Consider the following 19,604-nt stretch of genomic DNA (forward strand, 5'->3'; position numbering starts at 1 on the left):
TAGACCCATAAGGGTCCCGTTTGGGTCATTTAGCTGCAGGCGACCCCCCCTGGAACTCTCTCAAGGACCCCTACTTCCACTCTGGGAACCACTGTGTCAGCCCAGTGACAGACGCACAGACAGGCTAACAGAACCACTGGGTCAGCCCAGTGACAGACGCACAGACAGGCTAACAGAACCACTGGGTCAGCCCAGTGACAGACGCACAGACAGGCTAACAGGCTCATCCATAGATCACTGCTGTCTGATGTCTCAATGTGGTTCCAAAGAGGCCGCGGACGGGAGGAATGCATGGAGGCCAGAACACACACACACACACACACACACGCACAGCATGATGTTTCCCACACTGAAACCCAGTGGCGTGCACAGACATTTAGAGGGGCAGGTGCTCAAGTGAAAAAGAAGGGCACCGCGTGCAGCGCATTTTGGGGCGGGAACCCATTTTGGTGCTTTAGCTATTGAAAAATAGCAGATCTACAAGCTCATAGCGCGCCACCGAGTGGCGCGCTACGAGCTTGTAGGTCTGCTATTTTTCTTTAATCGAAGAACCACTGACATAGAAACATAGCTTTAGATTGTGGGGGCCTAAATAATATAGTAGAAGCGTAAGAAGAGCAAAATTGCCAAAAGGGCAGGGGGTGCTCTAGCACCCCCTAGTGTCTATCTGTGCACGCCACTGCTGAAACCTGAGCTTGGGGGGGGGGTTCCTTCTGCTGCAGCACGGGGTACGCGCACGCACTCACTCAGAATTCATACGAGATTGAAAATAACACCCCACACCCGGGCAAATAAGACACACAACGCTTCTGGCCCGTATATATGTACACGCACGCGCCCACAGGCGTGTATTACTACTACTATACAAGCAATGTTACCAAACGGCCTTCTTACAATGTTGGGGCATTTCTTTTAACCGTAAGCCTATAAAGATCTTATCATCGTACATCAGCATGACGTCGATTGGCTCGGATACACATGACGTACATTCTCCATTCATCGTCAATGGGAATGTAATGTTTGTGTACGGTCGACATCTATACACTAATATCTGCATATAGGAGGGGCTGGCGTCCCTACAAATATGAAATCATCATTTATGAGCAAAGTCAATGAGAGAGAGAGAGAGAGAGAGAGAGAGAGAGAGAGAGAGAGAGAGAGAGAGAGAGAGAGAGAGAGCCGATCCATTCCAACCTGAATCAATCGGTCTCTAGCTAATAATTTCCCTGTTCACAGATGAGAAAATAACCGGGCTGATAAATCCAGGCTGCCAGGCTTTCCTTCCTACGCCAGGCCTGCTGATTTACTACACCCCCTCTGTCTCATGACCAGACTGCACGTGCACACACACACACACACACACACACACACACACACGCACACGCACACGCACACGCACACGCACACGCACACGCACACGCACACACACACACACACACACACGCTCTAGCACTGTGCTCCCGTTAACTTCAAAGTATAGATACTTAGAAACCTCCATATTCACTTTTTTTTTACGCCCTACTTGATCGCACTACGGCGCCACACACATGCAGAAGCGTCGGAAGTCGCAGATCTACGACCTCAAACCGTGGTGCCAGGTGTCGCGTCTGTGGATCGGATGCTTTTGCCGTTGGAAAAAAAAGTGTCAACCTTGGAAAAAAGTAACAAACGGTTTTGGACATAATATATACAGTATGAAGGTTCCTCGGTCAAATTCGTCTGGAGTATATATACGTGATCTTGAAAACACTTGACTATGCCAAAAGTGCATGCTTTTAATAGACATACTTAACCCATTCTGACCTGAGATCAGATTCATACGGGGTTTCCACTGGACACACACTGGTCTGATTAAAAGGACGACTTCGCCAAATGTTCAACCTATATCTTAATGGGTCCTCATAATGCTCATTGACATATTATGGTGGCTTTTTCGGGCTGTGTCCCTGACACAGACCTGGCACAACGGATTTTCAATGAGGGGCCAAATATATATATAAATTTTGCCCATACCCGAGGCGGGGTTGGCGAAAGGGCCTTTGTGTGTGGAGTTTGCATGTTCTCCCCGTGTCCCCTAGGGTAGGTACCCTCACGTGTTCTCCCCGTGTCCCCTAGGGTAGGTACCCTCACGTGTTCTCCCCGTGTCCCCTAGGGTAGGTACCCTCACGTGTTCTCCCCGTGTCCCCTAGGGTAGGTACCCTCACATGTTCTCCCCGTGTCCCCTAGGGTAGGTACCCTCACGTGTTCTCCCCATGTCCCCTATAGGGTAGGTACCCTCACATGTTCTCCCCGTGTCCCCTAGGGTAGGTACCCTCACAAAAAACATGCAGTAATCCTGGTCTCTAAACTGCCTCCCCCTGGCCAGCCGGGGCGCCTGATGGAGGGGGAAGGAACCGGTTGGAATAACGTGTTCCTTCCACGGGCTACGTCCAACCAGGGAAACTCCCCCCTGTCAGGTGTAAAAGGAGCAACTTGGACACTCAGGCATGAAGGAAGCATGAGTTAAGTCCGTTGCTCTCCCCAGGTTGGCGGAGGGTGTGTAGAGCCCAGGATCACATTAGATAATTGACACAGGGGTGAAAAATGGGTTACAAAATCGTGGGATAAAAATAAAAATAAACTAGAGAACCTACCTCAAACCCTAACCTAAGCCTATAACCGCGAGAACGGAGCAGCGCCTGTCCCACCGTCGTCTCTGCATGTCGGTCCGTTTGGCGTGTCTAATCTGCGCGTGCGTCCCATTTTATAGAATGGGCCTCAGACACACAGACACACAGACACACAGACACACAGACAGACACACAGACAGACAGACAGACACACAGACACACAGACAGACAGACAGACAGACACACAGACACACAGACAGACAGACAGACAGACACGATCTGCAGGGTCTCATAGTTAATAAACACAGCGTCCCTCCACGCCTATAGGGTGAGAGACGTTTCGCCGCCCAGAGAACAACACTCCTCTCCCCTGAGGAAAGTGGAGCTGTTGTTTTCCACCCTGAGAGCTATAGCAGCAGTGGTGGAAAGTAACTAAGTACTTTTACTTAAGTACTGCACTTAAGTACAATTTTGAGGTATTTGTGCTTTACTTGAGTATTTCCAATTTCCAGTACTTTTACTTCTACTCCACTACATCTCAGAGCCAACATTTGTACTTTTACTCCACTACAATTATTTGAAAACTTTAGTTACTTTAGTTACTTTGGCGATTTTAATTTTGATTAGAAAACATACATTAACCACTTCAACCCAATACATTTTGGCCATTTGAAAATAGCCGATCTACAAGCTCACAATGCGTCGCAACGCGACGCATTGTGAGCTTGTAGATCAGCTATTTTCAATAGACTTTGTACACATTTTGAACTTGTGAAGTGGGACATTCTGCAATATGAGTACTTTTACTTTTAGTACTTTAAGTACATTTTGATGTCGATACTTTTGCACTTTTACTCAAGTACATTTTCAATTCCGTACTTTTACTTGTAAAAGAGTAGTTCTAAATTGCAGTATTGGTACTTTTACTTAAGTAAAACAATTGAGTACTTTTTCCACCACTGTACAGCAGCAACTGACTGTTGGTCATACAGAGCAGTGTTGTTTCTGACAGCACATTTTGATTTTAGTTTTAGTCATCTTGAATAGTTTCTTTAGTTTCAGTCACATTTTCGTCACCTGGAATGTCTTACCTCATTTTAGTCTAGTTTTTATTTGTTGACGAAATTGTCAGCATATTTAGTCTTAGTTTTAGTCAGCATAGCTTAGTTTTCATTTAGTTTTCGTCAATGAAAAAAGGCAGTTGATTTTTCGTCATAGTTTTAGTCGGCGAAAACAACACTGCTACAGAGGCCCCCAGGGGCCCTCAGTTAGCCTCCTAACTGAGACTGGAGGAAACTGTTGGGGATATTTTATATATATATATATATAGTATATAATATATAAATGGGGACCCCCAGGGTTCTGTGGCAGGGTTCCAGGGGGTCCCGAAACAAAATGGCGGATATGAGAACACATGAGCCCGTTTAATGTTTTTGGGCTATTTTGGAAATATCTTCATCCGGACAAATCTTCTCTTACGGGGGGTCCCTATGGGCGGTAAACTGACTCCGTAGAGGTTTTGTTTTGTTTACATACTACTTTGATGAAGTACGTTGGGACAAATTATATATAAATAAATAAACCTGATGGGAAAATAAGTTGCTCTGCCACGTTCAATTGTTTGCGTGTCAATTCATCGTCTACTTAAAAAAAGTACTACTATTATTAAAATAAAATAAAACCCTCACAAGAGCCACCCACAAACTCAGCCTTCCGGGCGCGTGTGACCTCGAATATACCGTCCATATAAAAGTAACATGAACGTCAATGAAATTCTTCTACAAGACCCTCTTTGTGCATCACAGGCCGCGTGGCGTTACGAGGTCCGAGTCCTTCACACAATCCACCGTGGCTTGTTATATCGTTGTAAACTTGTTTAAAGAGACTCGTTAAAATACTCAGAGAGGGTGCAGAGGGCTTCTATCTCTCCCTCTGGAGATCCCGGCCGGCGGTTTTGACTCGTACACGGACGGATTATGAAGTTATTACATTTCTGCGAGAGCCAACCAAACTATATCAAATATGAGTGACTGGCCGTCGTATAAGCGATACGGAGACGCCTCCCCCGGCAATATTTGTTGTCAGTAGTTTGTTTAATCTTGGACCCGCACTGCTTAAATGAGACGATTCTAAGATGATTATTCTCCATGTAGTTTGTATGAAATGACGCCTATATTCTCTGTCTGTATTCTCTCTCTCTCTCCCACCCATGTGAATCATTCCAAGTGACATGGCTCCACTTTCCTGAGAGAGAGAGAGAGAGAGAGAGAGAGAGAGAGAGAGAGAGAGAGAGAGAGAGAGAGAGAGAGAGAGAGAGAGAGAGAGAGAGAGAGAGAGAGATGAGAGTGAGAGGAGAGATATGGCTGAGCTAGAACATCGAGGACACGATATACAGACACGAGACAGACAGACGGGGGACAGCTCCGGCAGCAGGAGGCCTTCTGAGATGCAGAAATAGTTGTTCTCCAATATCTTCATGTCGAGGACCTCCCAAATCCATGGATCTTGGCCCACGCACGGACCGTCTATTTGAAACCATTTTGTGCCAGGGAGGACCCCCCCCCCCCCCTCCATAAGAGAATTAAAGGTTTTACGACATTCATTTTCATTTATTTTTCTTTTAGGTTTTATGACCTCAATTACACCCAAAAAACCTGAACTTTGAACATTCAGTGGATTTTCTGTGGTCTGAAGTTTTCTTTGGGGTTTTTTGGGCCTTTTGAGCTACAATGAAAACAGGCAACACAGTGAAACAGTGACATCTGCTGGCAAATCCCATTGACATATATGGGATTTGCAGTAAGTGATGTCACTTACTGCCGGAAAATCAGAGCACCTGTTTGAGCCAGAAAACCCCAGATCACAGAAAATCTACTGAATGTTAAAAGTTCATGTTTTTTGGGTGCAATTGAGATTAGAAAACCTAAAAAAAACAAGAACAATTCCAAAACCTTTTTTTTAATGTCACAATCCCTTTAAAGGCAAAATGTTTTTGAAAAAGGAAAAAAAAAGAAAGCAGAAAAAAATGCAGCTGAAACTGTTCCTGGGTTGTTGCTGCATGCAGGGACTCCCTGAAACCTCCCTGAAGGACCCCCCCCCCCCCCCGCGGGGGGTATTTTCAAGGACCCCCCGCTCTGAGAATCAGTGCCATCCCTCCCGACGCCATGGCAACTGGGCGAGAGGCACTCCGGGGTTATTCGTAAAAACGAGAGGCAGTTAAGTTATTCTGGGCGAGCAACGCGGTTGCAGGTCGAATACGTTAGGCTCAACGATGAGGGAACGAGGGAGAGAGAGAGAGAGAGACATTTAAAGGTTGCAAACTGTACAGAGAGAGAGAGAGAGAGAGAGAGAGAGAGAGAGAAGTTGCCAAGTCACATACTGACTGGCTCTTAGAGCCTTTAAAAGACTTAAACACACACTGGCACGCACACACACACAGCAATTTGGCCTGAAACGCTGCGCGTGCGTGCGTGCGTGCGTGCGTGCGTGCGTGCGTGCGTGCGTGCGTGTGTGTGTGTGTGTGTGTGTGCGTGCGTGCGTGCGTGCGTGAATGCTTAAACGACCTCGGAGGGACTCGTAAAGTCAAACGGCCATGAGGTCAGGAAAGCAACACCGTAGTGCTCCAGATGGCTCCCTTGATTAGCCCGTTAAGAGCAGAAAGGCAGACTGCACACTGTACGTACAGTAGAGTGGAGCGGAGCAAGTTATCTTCGCACACAAAAAAAAAAAAAGGCAGATCTATACAAGCTTGGTAAAATCTGCAATCTTTTGTGATGGCTGCAACTCAAAAAGAAAATATCGAAAATGACACGAGACGCTTTCCCGAAGGGGGGGGGGACGCCGGCGAGACAAGAAGAATGGCTGCCGGGTACAGACCAGGACAGAGGAGGGTGGAGCGATATATATATATATATACGATGGTACAGACCAGGACAGAGGAGGGTGGAGCGATATATATATATATATACGATGGTACAGACCAGGACAGAGGAGGGTGGAGCGATATATATACGATGGTACAGACCAGGACAGAGGAGGGTGGAGTGATATATATATATATATATATATATATATATATATATATACGATGGTACAGACCAGGACAGAGGAGGGTGGAGTGATATATATATATATATACGATGGTACAGACCAGGACAGAGGAGGGTGGAGCGATATATATATATACGATGGTACAGACCAGGACAGAGGAGGGTGGAGCGATATATATATATATATACGATGGTACAGACCAGGACAGAGGAGGGTGGAGCGATATATATATACGATGGTACAGACCAGGACAGAGGAGGGTGGAGCGATATATATATATACGATGGTACAGACCAGGACAGAGGAGGGTGGAGCGATATATATATATATATACGATGGTACAGACCAGGACAGAGGAGGGTGGAGCGATATATATATATATATACGATGGTACAGACCAGGACAGAGGAGGGTGGAGTGATATATATATATATATATATACGATGGTACAGACCAGGACAGAGGAGGGTGGAGCGATATATATATACGATGGTACAGACCAGGACAGAGGAGGGTGGAGCGATATATATATACGATGGTACAGACCAGGACAGAGGAGGGTGGAGCGATATATATATACGATGGTACAGACCAGGACAGAGGAGGGTGGAGCGATATATATATATATACGATGGTACAGACCAGGACAGAGGAGGGTGGAGCGATATATATATATATACGATGGTACAGACCAGGACAGAGGAGGGTGGAGCGATATATATATATATACGATGGTACAGACCAGGACAGAGGAGGGTGGAGCGATATATATATACGATGGTACAGACCAGGACAGAGGAGGGTGGAGCGATATATATATATACGATGGTACAGACCAGGACAGAGGGGGGTGGAGCGATATATATATATACGATGGTACAGACCAGGACAGAGGAGGGTGGAGTGATATATATATATATATACGATGGTACAGACCAGGACAGAGGAAGGTGGAGCGATATATATATATACGATGGTACAGACCAGGACAGAGGAGGGTGGAGTGATATATATATATATATATATATATATATATATATATATATATATATATACGATGGTACAGACCAGGACAGAGGAGGGTGGAGCGATATATATATACGATGGTACAGACCAGGACAGAGGAGGGTGGAGCGATATATATATACGATGGTACAGACCAGGACAGAAGAGGGTGGAGTGATATATATATATATATATATATATATATATATATACGATGGTACAGACCAGGACAGAGGAGGGTGGAGTGATATATATATATATATATATATATATATATATACGATGGTACAGACCAGGACAGAGGAGGGTGGAGTGATATATATATATACGATGGTACAGACCAGGACAGAGGAGGGTGGAGTGATATATATATATATACGATGGTACAGACCAGGACAGAGGAAGGTGGAGCGATATATATATATATATACGATGGTACAGACCAGGACAGAGGAGGGTGGAGTGATATATCGCACGCTTTCAGGTAGGGCTGCGAATCTTTAGGTGTCCCACGATTCGATTCGATTCCGATTCTTGGGGTGATCTTTTCGATTTTTCCGATTCTCGATTCAAAAAAAAATTTTTTCCGATTCTAAAGCATTTTTTTTTATTATTAAAAACAATTAAATAGAATTTTAGCATGATCTACTCCAGTCTTCTGGCATGAAAGCAGAGTACATTTAGTAAAAAGCTTGTATAATTGTAAAGGTTTTATCAACTGAATGATTTAAACACACAAAGGTTAAATCCAAGAGTAAGAACATGTCTCATTTATTTAGCTTGCACAAATTTGAACCAGTACAAAAGTTACAAAATCTCTTCTCACTCAATACCAGAACAATACATTAGTATTAAAACAGGTGTAAAATGAATACAATTGGCAGGCTTAGCTTAGCTGGTAGTAAATGCACTATGCAGAAACCCAGGCCATAATGCATTGCATGCACAGGTACATTTGTGCAAGAAAAAAAGAAAAAAAAGAAAGAAAAAAAAAGATTTTTGGAAAATGAGAATCGATTCTGAATCGGACGGCATTATAATTTTTTGACAGGCCTACTTTCAGGTGGAAACCTTTCATGTCTGAAACTGGGAATGGAAAAGAAATGACCCGTGTTCATCACTTACTTTTCTTCTCTTCTCTCTCTATTTTTCTTTGGTTAAATATTTATTTAAAAAAAACCCACAGACAGACACCCACTTTTCACTTTGTGTACTACTTGTACCATCACTGCAACACACACACACACACACACACACACACATACACACACACACACACACACACACACACACACACACACCCCCAATTCCCTTCTCTTTGGCTCCCTCATGTGGTGACAGGTATCACCTGCAAGCAGCCTTTTTGAAAGCATGAAAGCAGATAATACAGCAGAAACAAACACCTGGATTAACAGCAACTCTTTACAAGAGTGGGTTTTTCTAAAAGTTAGTTAGTTGCAGTTTTTTTCTTTTTGGGGGGTTTGTTTTCTAAGTGTAGTTGCTTCTGTGTAGCCTGGGTTCCAGCCCTACTGTATCTGCTACGTTCCAACAGGTCTAAGTGTAGTTGCTTCTGTGTAGCCTGGGTTCCAGCCCTACTGTATTTGCTACGTTCCAACAGGTCTGAGATGTCACTTTGACAAGCTTCCTGATGGGGAGTCTACGGCAGTGAGCGGTCAGTTCCAAAGCTTTTCAGGACGAGACCCAAAAGAGAGATTGGACGTTTGCCCGCCTGGGAGCCAGACTAGGCACATCCCTCCCATACACATAAGCAGTGTTGTTTTTGGCAGCAAATTTCAATTTTAGTTTTAGTGTCTTGAATATTTAGTTTTAGTCACATTTTAGTTTTGTCGGGCATTGATGCCGTCGTAATGACCGATTTTACACTTGCTGGAAAAAGCCGATCTACAAGCTCACAAAGTGTCGCAGCGCAACATGTGAGCTTGTAGATCAGCTATTTTCAGCATGAAACCAATTGTAAAATGACTTACACTGGATCTCTTGTCCACTATAGTCCCTTCCTAAAAATTTTGTCTAGTTTTTATTTGTTGACGAAATTGTCAGCATATTTAGTCTTAGTTTTAGTCATCATAGCTTAGTTTTCATTTAGTTTCCATTTAGTTTTAGTCAGTGGAAAAAGGTAGTCGACAGACATTTTTCATCTTAGTTTTAGTCGACGAAAACAACACTGCACATAAGTATAACACATGTGTGGGATGTGCCAGCGTAGTTAGTAGTAGGGATGTGCCGATGAGACATTTTGGCCGTTATCGATATCCGATATAATTAATTGCCGTTATGGCTGATAACCGAAATTACCAATGTCGATATGATCTCAAGATTTATAATAATTTTGTCCATTCTGAAAAAATACATGTAACAGTGTGTCTGCACTGCAGGCTTAGGCAAGTCAGATATAACGTAAGGTATATATATATATATATATATATATATATATATATATATATATAAGGTGTATATAATATTGTGAGCTTGTAAATCTGTTCAAGCTGTTACTTTGGGCTTGTTTATCTGTAAAGACAGACCGATTAATCTGGCCGATTAATTAATCGGTCCGATTGATTAATCGAACCGATGCCGATTAATCTAAAAACAACTAGAATCGACCGATACCGATGAGTTTTCCCGATTAATCTTCCATCACATTTAGAACTAGTAGTATAACAGTATGTGTGATGTGCCAGTGTAGTAGTGGCCTTTCAGTAGCCTACTAAAAGGTTACATACATAGGCCTACTGTACTTACAGAATGACTCCTACACAATACTTACTTTTCAGGAAATGGAGAAAAAAATTAAAGGTTTTATGACATTCATTTTCATTTATTTTTCTTTTTTCTTTTAGGTTTTATGACCTCAATTACACCCAAAAAACCTGAACTTTGAACATTCAGTGGATTTTCTGTGGTCTGAAGTTTTCTTTGGGGTTTTTTGGGCCTTTTGAGCTACAATGAAAACAGGCAACACAGTGAAACAGTGACATCTGCTGGCAAATCCCATTGACATGTATGGGATTTGCAGTAAGTGATGTCACTTACTGCCGGCAAATCAGAGCACCTGTTTGAGCCAGAAAACCCCAGATCACAGAAAATCTACTGAATGTTAAAAGTTCATGTTTTTTGGGTGCAATTGAGATTAGAAAACCTAAAAAAAACAAGAACAATTCCAAAACCTTTTTTTAATGTCACAATCCCTTTAGTACTTTTGTGAAACTGTTGTACGACAGTACAAGTAGGTTATTAATACACCGAATAAAACAGACAAAGTACGTTATTATTTTGCAAAATAAACATGAAATGATATGCAGGATTTCAGTTCGACATCAACGCTATGTGTTCTCTGACAATGTGAATACTGCTCCGTCACAAAGCATTCCCTCTTATCCCATTCTGACCTGAGATCAGATTCATACAAGGTTTCCACTGGACACACACTGGTCTGATTAACCCATTCTGACCTGAGATCAGATTCTAAAAATGTCAGTCGTTCTTCGATTTTTCAAAAATAGCAGACCTACAAGCTCGTAGCGCGCCACTCGGTGGCGCGCTATGAGCTTGTAGATCTGCTATTTTTCAATAGCTAAAGCATAACATGATGCTGACACCAAAATGGGTTCCCGTTCAGAATGGGTCATGTGTGCAACTATATGGTCTTATTCCTGCTTTCAGAGGTTCCACCGCCGACTTGCCCTGTTTAACGCACTCCTCCTCGCATCCCCTGAGCTCACGTAATAATAACCTTCCATCTTGGAAAACATTAAGTGTCTCCGCTGGCCTTGACATCCTGACTGATGGGAGGATATTCCTTGACAGAACACATCATCATAATCTTTAATGGCCTCTTCTTGGCGCGCAGCAGGACGGCCCCTTATCCATTTTTCCACAACCACAACATCTCGTTAAAAAGAAGAAAAACTCTATATAACCCATTTAGGCCCGACATCGAAATGCAAAACCTATGTTTCTGTATCAGTGGTGCTCAATATTTCATGTCAAGGACCCCTAGAATTATGTCTAATCGGCCGCCGACCCCCCCCCCATCTGAAAATATGTTATTCCAGGAACCCCTCAGAAGCAAAGATGAGTTCAAAAACGTTCGCTCTGAAAGAATGTATATTCAAAGATTCGCGCCACATTTTCACGATTTTTCAAAAATAGCAGTTCATAGCACGCCACTTGGTGCAGCGCTATAAGCTTGTAGATCTGCTATTTATCAATAGCTAAAGTATGCCATAATGCTTTAACCCATTCTGAACGGGAACCCATTTTGGTGTTAGCATCATGTTATGCTTTAGCTATTTAAAAATAGCAGATCTACAAGCTCGTAGCGCGCCACCGAGTGGCGCGCTACGAGCTTGTAGGTCTGCTATTTTTGAAAAATCGAAGAACGACTGACATAGAAACATGGCTTTATCAGAAAACTGTCAGGATGTAGAAGACGTTTATAGAATCTGATCTCAGGTCAGAATGGGATAAACACCAAGAGGCTTCTTTAACCGACTGGTTTTTATGTCAATGAACCGTGCAGCCATCGCGTGTCGTATGATGTCAATGAACCGTGCAGCCATCGCGTGTCGTATGATGTCAATGAACCGTGCAGCCATCGCGTGTCGTATGATGTCAATGAACCGTGCAGCCATCGCGTGTCGTATGATGTCAATGAACCGTGCAGCCATCGCGTGTCGTATGATGTCAATGAACCGTGCAGCCATCGCGTGTCGTATGATGTCAATGAACCGTGCAGCCATCGCGTGTCGTATGCCGACACAGTCAAGGAAACAATGGAAGCTGAAAATAGTACAGGACTTGGATATAACCTTTACCCTTTACCCTGCGTCTAGATAACACACCAGTAGATATAATTTGATCATTTGGCCAGTGCTTGACCAGTTTTTAAGTGGTGCAACCACTTCTACATCCAGCATGCAATGTCCGTGTAGCTGTGTACCTGTTTGTGTGTGTACCTGTGTGAGCACGAGTGGTGTGCACATGCGTGAAATTGGAACGAGAGAAGTATGTGACATGGCTGCCACCTGCTGGACGCAAACGATACAGAGAAGAAATTGGAACGATACAGAGAAGAAATTGGAACGATACAGAGAACCAATTGACGGGAGTTGCACCACTTGGTTCACACTGGTGTGATTTTTTGTAGTATAGTTTGTCTGTCTGTCTCTCTCTCCTAGCTTCAGTCGGCCTCTTTGTCTATATGTTTACCATGTAGGTTTGTTTAGCATTCTCTCTCTCTCTCCTTCACTCTCTCACTGCTTCTGTTGGCCGAGATATCAGATCCCACGTGTGTGTGTGTGTGCGTGTGCGTGTGCGTGTGTGTGTGTGTGTGTGTGTGTGTGTGTGTGTGTGTGTGTGTGTGTGTGTGTGCATGTGTGCGGACAGACCAGATGACAACCTCAATGACATGCCCGTGCAGTTGTTTTTTTTCTAAAAAAGGTGTACAGTATTTGTTTAAACGTCGTGTTTATGTGGACACGCCCACCAGTTCATTAATTCTTGTTTTTTTTAGGTTTTCTTGTTTTTTTTAGGTTTTCTAATCTCAATTGCACCCAAAAAACATGAACTTTTAACATTCAGTAGATTTTCTGTGATCTGGGGTTTTCTGGCTCAAACAAGTGCTCTGATTTGCCGGCAGTAAGTGACATCACTTACTGCAAATCCCATATATGTCAATGGGATTTGCCAGCAGATGTCACTGTTTCACTGTGTTGCCTGTTTTCATTGTAGCTCAAAAGGCTTCCAAACCCCAAAGAAAACTTCAGACCACAGAAAATCCACTGAATGTTCAAAGTTCAGGTTTTTTGGGTGTAATTGAGGTCATAAAACCTAAAAGAAAAAAGAAAAATAAATGAAAATGAATGTCATAAAACCTTTAAGTATGCCTGGTCTGCCTGGTGGGTGGTGATGGGTGGTGATCCACCTGAACTGAAGCCGCGCCCACAGCTGTTGTTGTACGATAAAGGGGGAGGGGTTAGGGGAGGGGATGATATTGTGATGTCACTATATCACCGTTTTGTTATTTCTACTGCACGTTTGACTGTCAATGGTTTCAGCCTCCAGGAAGAAACCATAAATACAAAGGGAAGACATCACTGCACATAACAACAGTATATTCAGTGATTCCACTTAATTCAAATATCACTTATTTTTTTGTTTTGTTGTGATAATCCTCTCTACTATAGAGTGTGCTGACCATATAAGGAGTTCCTCCCTGTCCCCAGTTAACCCCTGGGGGTCAAAAAAACCTTAGGTTTCGTTTTTGGCTCTCTATCCTGATTGGATGAAAGGCTTAGGTCCTAGCCAAAAACGAAACCTACGGTTTTTTGAGTGAAATCACTGAATATACCTTTAATTAGCTTAAAAAATTCAGAGAAAAAAAAATGTGTTTGACATGATAGGAAAGCATTGTCACTGCTGCTCAATGTAATGTCTTTTGAGGGCTACGCTTTAGTCATAGTCTCTTGAATAGTTTTAATTTAGTTTCCATGTAGCTTTTGTCAGTGAAAACAGGTAGTCGATGAAAAAAAATGTTGTCATAGTTTTAGTCGACGAAAACAACACTGGCAGGAAACGGTTTGGCCTGTACGTGGGGCCTGCTCTGGCTGTATTTGTCATATATAGCAAATATCATTGGTACTGTGTTACATACTGCATATTGCTCTTGGATTCCGTGCCACATGCGGTGGCTCGTCTTGCCCTGTGGTTCGACTAACTCCGTGCTACCCTATAGATAGCTAGCCTCGGTCCCAGGCTTACTTATCTGCGAAAAGAAAAGCCTGGTCACAACGTAAGGCAGAGAAGCATAAAGTAAAGCCTGGTCACAACGTAAGGCAGAGAAGCATAAAGTAAAGCCTGGTCACAACGTAAGGCAGAGAAGCATAAAGAAAAGCCTGGTCACAACGTAAGGCAGAGAAGCATAAAGTAAAGCCTGGTCACAACGTAAGGCAGAGAAGCATAAAGTAAAGCCTGGTCACAACGTAAGGCAGAGAAGCATAAAGTAAAGCCTGGTCACAACGTAAGGCAGAGAAGCATAAAGAAAAGCCTGGTCACAACGTAAGGCAGAGAAGCTATCGGCGGATGTATATCCTCCGGAACAGCCGTCAAATGTATTTCCCCCGGATACGATATTTTCCCGACCAATCACAACACTTGTTTCATTCGCGGAGAATGTAAACTGATTTGTAAAGCATCAACGATTTCACTTCCGCTAAAATCCCGCAACTTCCGCTGATAGTCTTTTCAGCTTAGGTCTTGCCCAGGGTGATAGATAGCAGAAACTCTACCGCCCGCTCCATCGCGGCACACACACACAAACAAACAAGCCCTAATACCACCACTTTTACAGAACAACATAGGCCTAAAATAAATGATACAAACCAACAGACAACTACACAACCCTTCGTAGAGGGTTTATTTGTCACTCACTGATACAGGCACAGTGACATTATCATGATGGCAGAATGGCAGCACGCCCGGACCTTTCCTGGGGGCCTGCCGCCTATTGGCCTGCCTGTCAAAAAAACGAAGCCTGAAAGGCAATCTTCAATGCCAAAAAACACAATGTGCGCACACACACACACACACACACACACACACTCACACAGAGCCTCCTGTCTGACCTGCTCTCGTTGTCCATGAAGACGGAGCCCTGGCTCTCGCAGAGCGCCTCGCTGACGGGCGACAGGCAGAAGGGCGAGGAGAAGGTGTCCGAGTCGGAGCCCATGGTGCTGTCGCGGCTCACCTCGTCAGACAGCTCGTCCCCCTCCTCCAGTGAGGCTCCGGGGGCCTGGTCCTGCTGCTGGAAAAAAGGGGTATTTATACCCATTTAAATAACCCATTCTGACCTGAGATCAGATTAATAAAATGTCTTCTACACGCTGACAGTTTTATGAAAAAGCTATGTTTCTATGTCAGTCGTTCTTTGATTTTTCAAAAATAGCAGACCTACAAGCTCGTAGCGCACCACTCGGTGGCGCACTATGAGCTTGTAGATCTGCTATTCTTCAATAGCTAAAGCATAACATGATGCTAACACCAAAAGGGGTTCCCGCCCAAAATGGGTTTTAAATAACCCATTTTGACCTGAGATCAGATTCTAAAAAATGTCTTTATTTTATAGTTTTATATTTTTTTTATCCCCCGTGATTTTGTAACCCATGTTTTCACCCAATGTCAATTATCTAAATCATGTAATTCTGGGCTCTACACACTGCCTCTGCCAAACTGGGGAGAGCAACGGACTGACCTCATGCTTCCTTCAATGCATGAGCGTCCAAGCTGCACCTTTTCACCCTGACAGTGGGAGAGGTTTCCCTGGTTGGACGGAGCGCGTGGAAGGAACACGTCATTGCAAACAGTTCCTTTCCCCTCCACCATGAAAATAGTTATATCAACCCAGTGGTTTTCAACCCTTTTCATATCAAGGTCCATCATTAGTTCGGCATGTGAGCCACGTGAGATCATCATTTAAAACTGCTCAGACGCAAAATGTAAGACTATTTTGTTTGTCGTTGGATCAGATTTTGTCCCCGATCCCATGCTGTGTAGACATGGCACCATTTGGGAGAGATAACAGGCAATACGTTGATAGAAATAACAATTCTTCTACATTCTCTAAATGTGTAAACTTCTTATAAATAACAATAACAATAATATCAACCTTGTTGTGCTGGGTGGGTGAAGGCTCTATGCCGGCCTCCACCACCAGGGGGAGCTGCTGGCCCTCAGCGGTGGTGGTGCTGCTGGTGGTCAGATTCCTCTCCTCGTCCTCCTCTTCCTCCTGGGCTGCGGGGGGGCGGGGGTGGGGCCTAGAGGACACACACACACACACACACACACACACTCTTCAACAACACCGATCTGCTTGTTTTAGGGGCGCGAGAGTTCATCGCACCGTTGATGTAATCACAACATTAGCCATATTATAATCAATAATACGTTGGTTATGTCATGCGAAAGGTTAACAACATTTTAAATGTCTAGTGTATAGTGGAGAAAGAAAAGCAGGTCTAAACAAGCTCTCAATGTTTCACATGATATATATATATATATATATATATATATATTTCTTTTAATACACCAATGCATCGATATAACATGCGGTTTGTTTACATGGTTTACAGAGGAAGCTTCACCTTTTAACAGTGTTGGGGAAGTTACTTTTAAAAAGTAAGGAATTATAGTTATCGTTACTTATCTAAAAAAGTAATTTGTTACTTTACTTTACCTCTAAATTATGAAAGTAACTACTTTACTTTACTTTACTTTACTTTACTTTTCGCACAGTAAGAGAAAACACAACTCCCTCCTAACATTATGAAATGTAGTGGAACAATAAAACATGTTCAGGAATTTTGACAGGCATCTTTATTGTATAGCCTCAACTTGCCTTCAAAACAATTGGAGGACAATGTTTTATGTCCGCCACACAATTTACATTTCACCTCAATGTTTTTGTCGTCCTTGGGTCGCAAGTACTCAAAATAGTGTTTAAATTTCCAACTCCCAAAGCAACCGATCTCGCTGTCATGATCCGCATTTGCCATTTTAGCGTGTGGTACTGTATTATGATTTTCGTTCTACCGGCGATTTCTGTCTGTGTATAGTATCTATGTATGTGTTACAAGGGTTCGTGTGTCTGTGAATAAATCTGTTACTGTTTACAAAACGCAGTAAGCCCGCCCACCCTGTAGACTGTCTCTGATTGGCTTACCCTGAAATCTGTCCCTACGTTAGCCAATCAATGACCTCTTCTGCGACGTGCTTTTATCAAGTTAGGGTGTAAGCCATGTGGCTGACTCAGGCTAGTATGAGAGGCAGCACAAACGAAACTGTCAACACAGAGAGCGCTCTCTCTCTCTGCACTGCAGTCAGCAGCACAGAGACGCATGATGTATGATAGACTCACGGAACTGCGAGACTTTTCACTGATCACATAAGTTGACATAACGCCATAACGCGGGTAACGCTCGCACAATAACTATAAGGCCGTTATGGAATGGGGAAATGTAAAGCGTTAGGTTACAAGTTACTGCAAATAGTAATTACGTTATGTAACGTAACGCATGTAAGGGCGTTAGTCACAACACTGCCTTTTAACACTAGTTATGCTAATGACGTGTACACTTGGGTGTGTGTAGGCGTCTTTAGGTCCTTTTTATTGATATCAAACCATTTTATAAAAAATATTTTTTTATTGTTTTATTTTTTATTTATTTCCTTTTTCAGCGATCCAATACCCGGCTACGAGCATGATGCACACTGCCGACAAAGGTTGCTCATAACTCTAAGTCTATGGCGCTCTCCATGGTTCTGATAAACCCATTCTGACCTGAGATCAGATTCATACGAGTTTTCCACTGGACACACATTGGTCTGATTGACCCATTCTGACCTGAGATCAGATTCTAAAAAATGTCAGTCGTTCTTCGATTTTTTTTAAATAGCAGACCTACAAGCTCGTATCGCGCCACTCGGTGGCGCGATATGAGCTTGTAGATCTACTATTTTTCAATAGCTAATGCATAACATGATGCTGACACCAAAAGGGGTGCCCGGTCAGAATGGGTTAATAGCGCCGATGTTCTGTTGGTCATTTCCAGTGGTGGAAAAAGTACTCAATTGTTTTACTTAAGTAAAAGTACCAATACTGCAATGCCAGCTCAGTGGCCTTGTGGTTAGAGTGTCCGCCCTGAGACTGGGAGGTCGGCGGTTCGATCCCCGGCCGGGTCATACCAAAGACTGTAAAAATGGGACCCAGTGCCTCCCTGCTTGACACTCAGCATCAAAGGGTTGGATTGGGGGGGTCAAATCTACTAATCAAATGATACCCGAGCTGCGGCTCACCGCTCCAAGAGATGGGTCAAATGCGGAGAACAAATTTCACTGCGGTAACGTGTGTGACAAATCGTACGACTTTGACGTAGAACTACGTTGTTACAAGTAACGAAGTAGCGAAATTGAAAATGTACTTGAGTAAAGTATCGGCATCAAAATGTCCTTAAAGTACTAAAAGTTAAAGTATTCATATTGCAGAATGTCACATTTCACAAATTCAAAATGTGTAGAAGATCTATTGAAAATAGCCGATCTACAAGCTCACCTGCGTGCTCGGTGGCGTGCGTTGCGGCGCACGGGGGAGCTCTCTGGGGTGATGTAGCGCAGCGCCTCCTCGTCCTGCCTCTGGATGCGGGAGTTTGGAACCCAGGTCAGGATCAGAGTGCTGCCCAGACTCTCGTCCTTCTCCACGTGCACGCACAGGTAGCCTGCAAGCGTGCACACACACACACACACACACACACACACACACACACACACACACACAGAGACAGAGACAGAGACAGAGAACAAAATGGTATAAATGTTGTGCTCGCTCACGTATTCAAAGTACACAGATGGAGGAGGAAAGCGTGCAAGGCATCAAGCTGCACAACGGGAGCAATTAGGGGTCCAATGTCTTGCTCAAGGACACTTGGCCTGGCCCCTGCTCTGAGGGCCATCAGCCACCTGGCCCCTGCTTTGAGGGCCATCAGCCACCTGGCCCCTGCTCTGAGGGCCACCAGCCACCTGGACCCTGCTTTGAGGGCCACCAGCCACCTGGACCCTGCTCTGAGGGCCATCAGCCACCTGGACCCTGCTCTGAGGGCCATCAGCCACCTGGACCCTGCTTTGAGGGCCATCAGCCACCTGGACCCTGCTCTGAGGGCCATCAGCCACCTGGACCCTGCTTTGAGGGCCATCAGCCACCTGGCCCCTGCTCTGAGGGCCATCAGCCACCTGGACCCTGCTTTGAGGGCCATCAGCCACCTGGACCCTGCTCTGAGGGCCACCTGGACCCTGCTTTGAGGGCCACCAGCCACCTGGACCCTGCTCTGAGGGCCATCAGCCACCTGGACCCTGCTCTGAGGGCCACCA

At 44.1% G+C, this 19,604-nt stretch overlaps 1 protein-coding gene across 1 annotated transcript in view; it reads right to left on the bottom strand.

Moving 5' to 3' along the window:
* tbc1d16 (TBC1 domain family, member 16) overlaps positions 1–19,604 on the bottom strand; it is a gene marked incomplete at its 3' end in the record, with an annotated part of 127,884 nt that overhangs the window by 68,917 nt on the left and 39,363 nt on the right. The window contains exons 3-5 of the mRNA XM_083779976.1: positions 18,793–18,955; positions 16,351–16,498; positions 15,311–15,486 (exon numbers count right to left, since the gene is read on the bottom strand). Coding sequence (XP_083636102.1) covers positions 15,311–15,486; positions 16,351–16,498; positions 18,793–18,955 — 487 coding nt within the window. The remainder of the gene's footprint in view (positions 1–15,310; positions 15,487–16,350; positions 16,499–18,792; positions 18,956–19,604) is intronic.

The sequence above is a fragment of the Protomyctophum parallelum genome (genome assembly GCF_964188405.1).
Source record: "Protomyctophum parallelum genome assembly, chromosome: 13".
NCBI classification, from domain to species: Eukaryota; Metazoa; Chordata; class Actinopteri; order Myctophiformes; family Myctophidae; genus Protomyctophum; species Protomyctophum parallelum.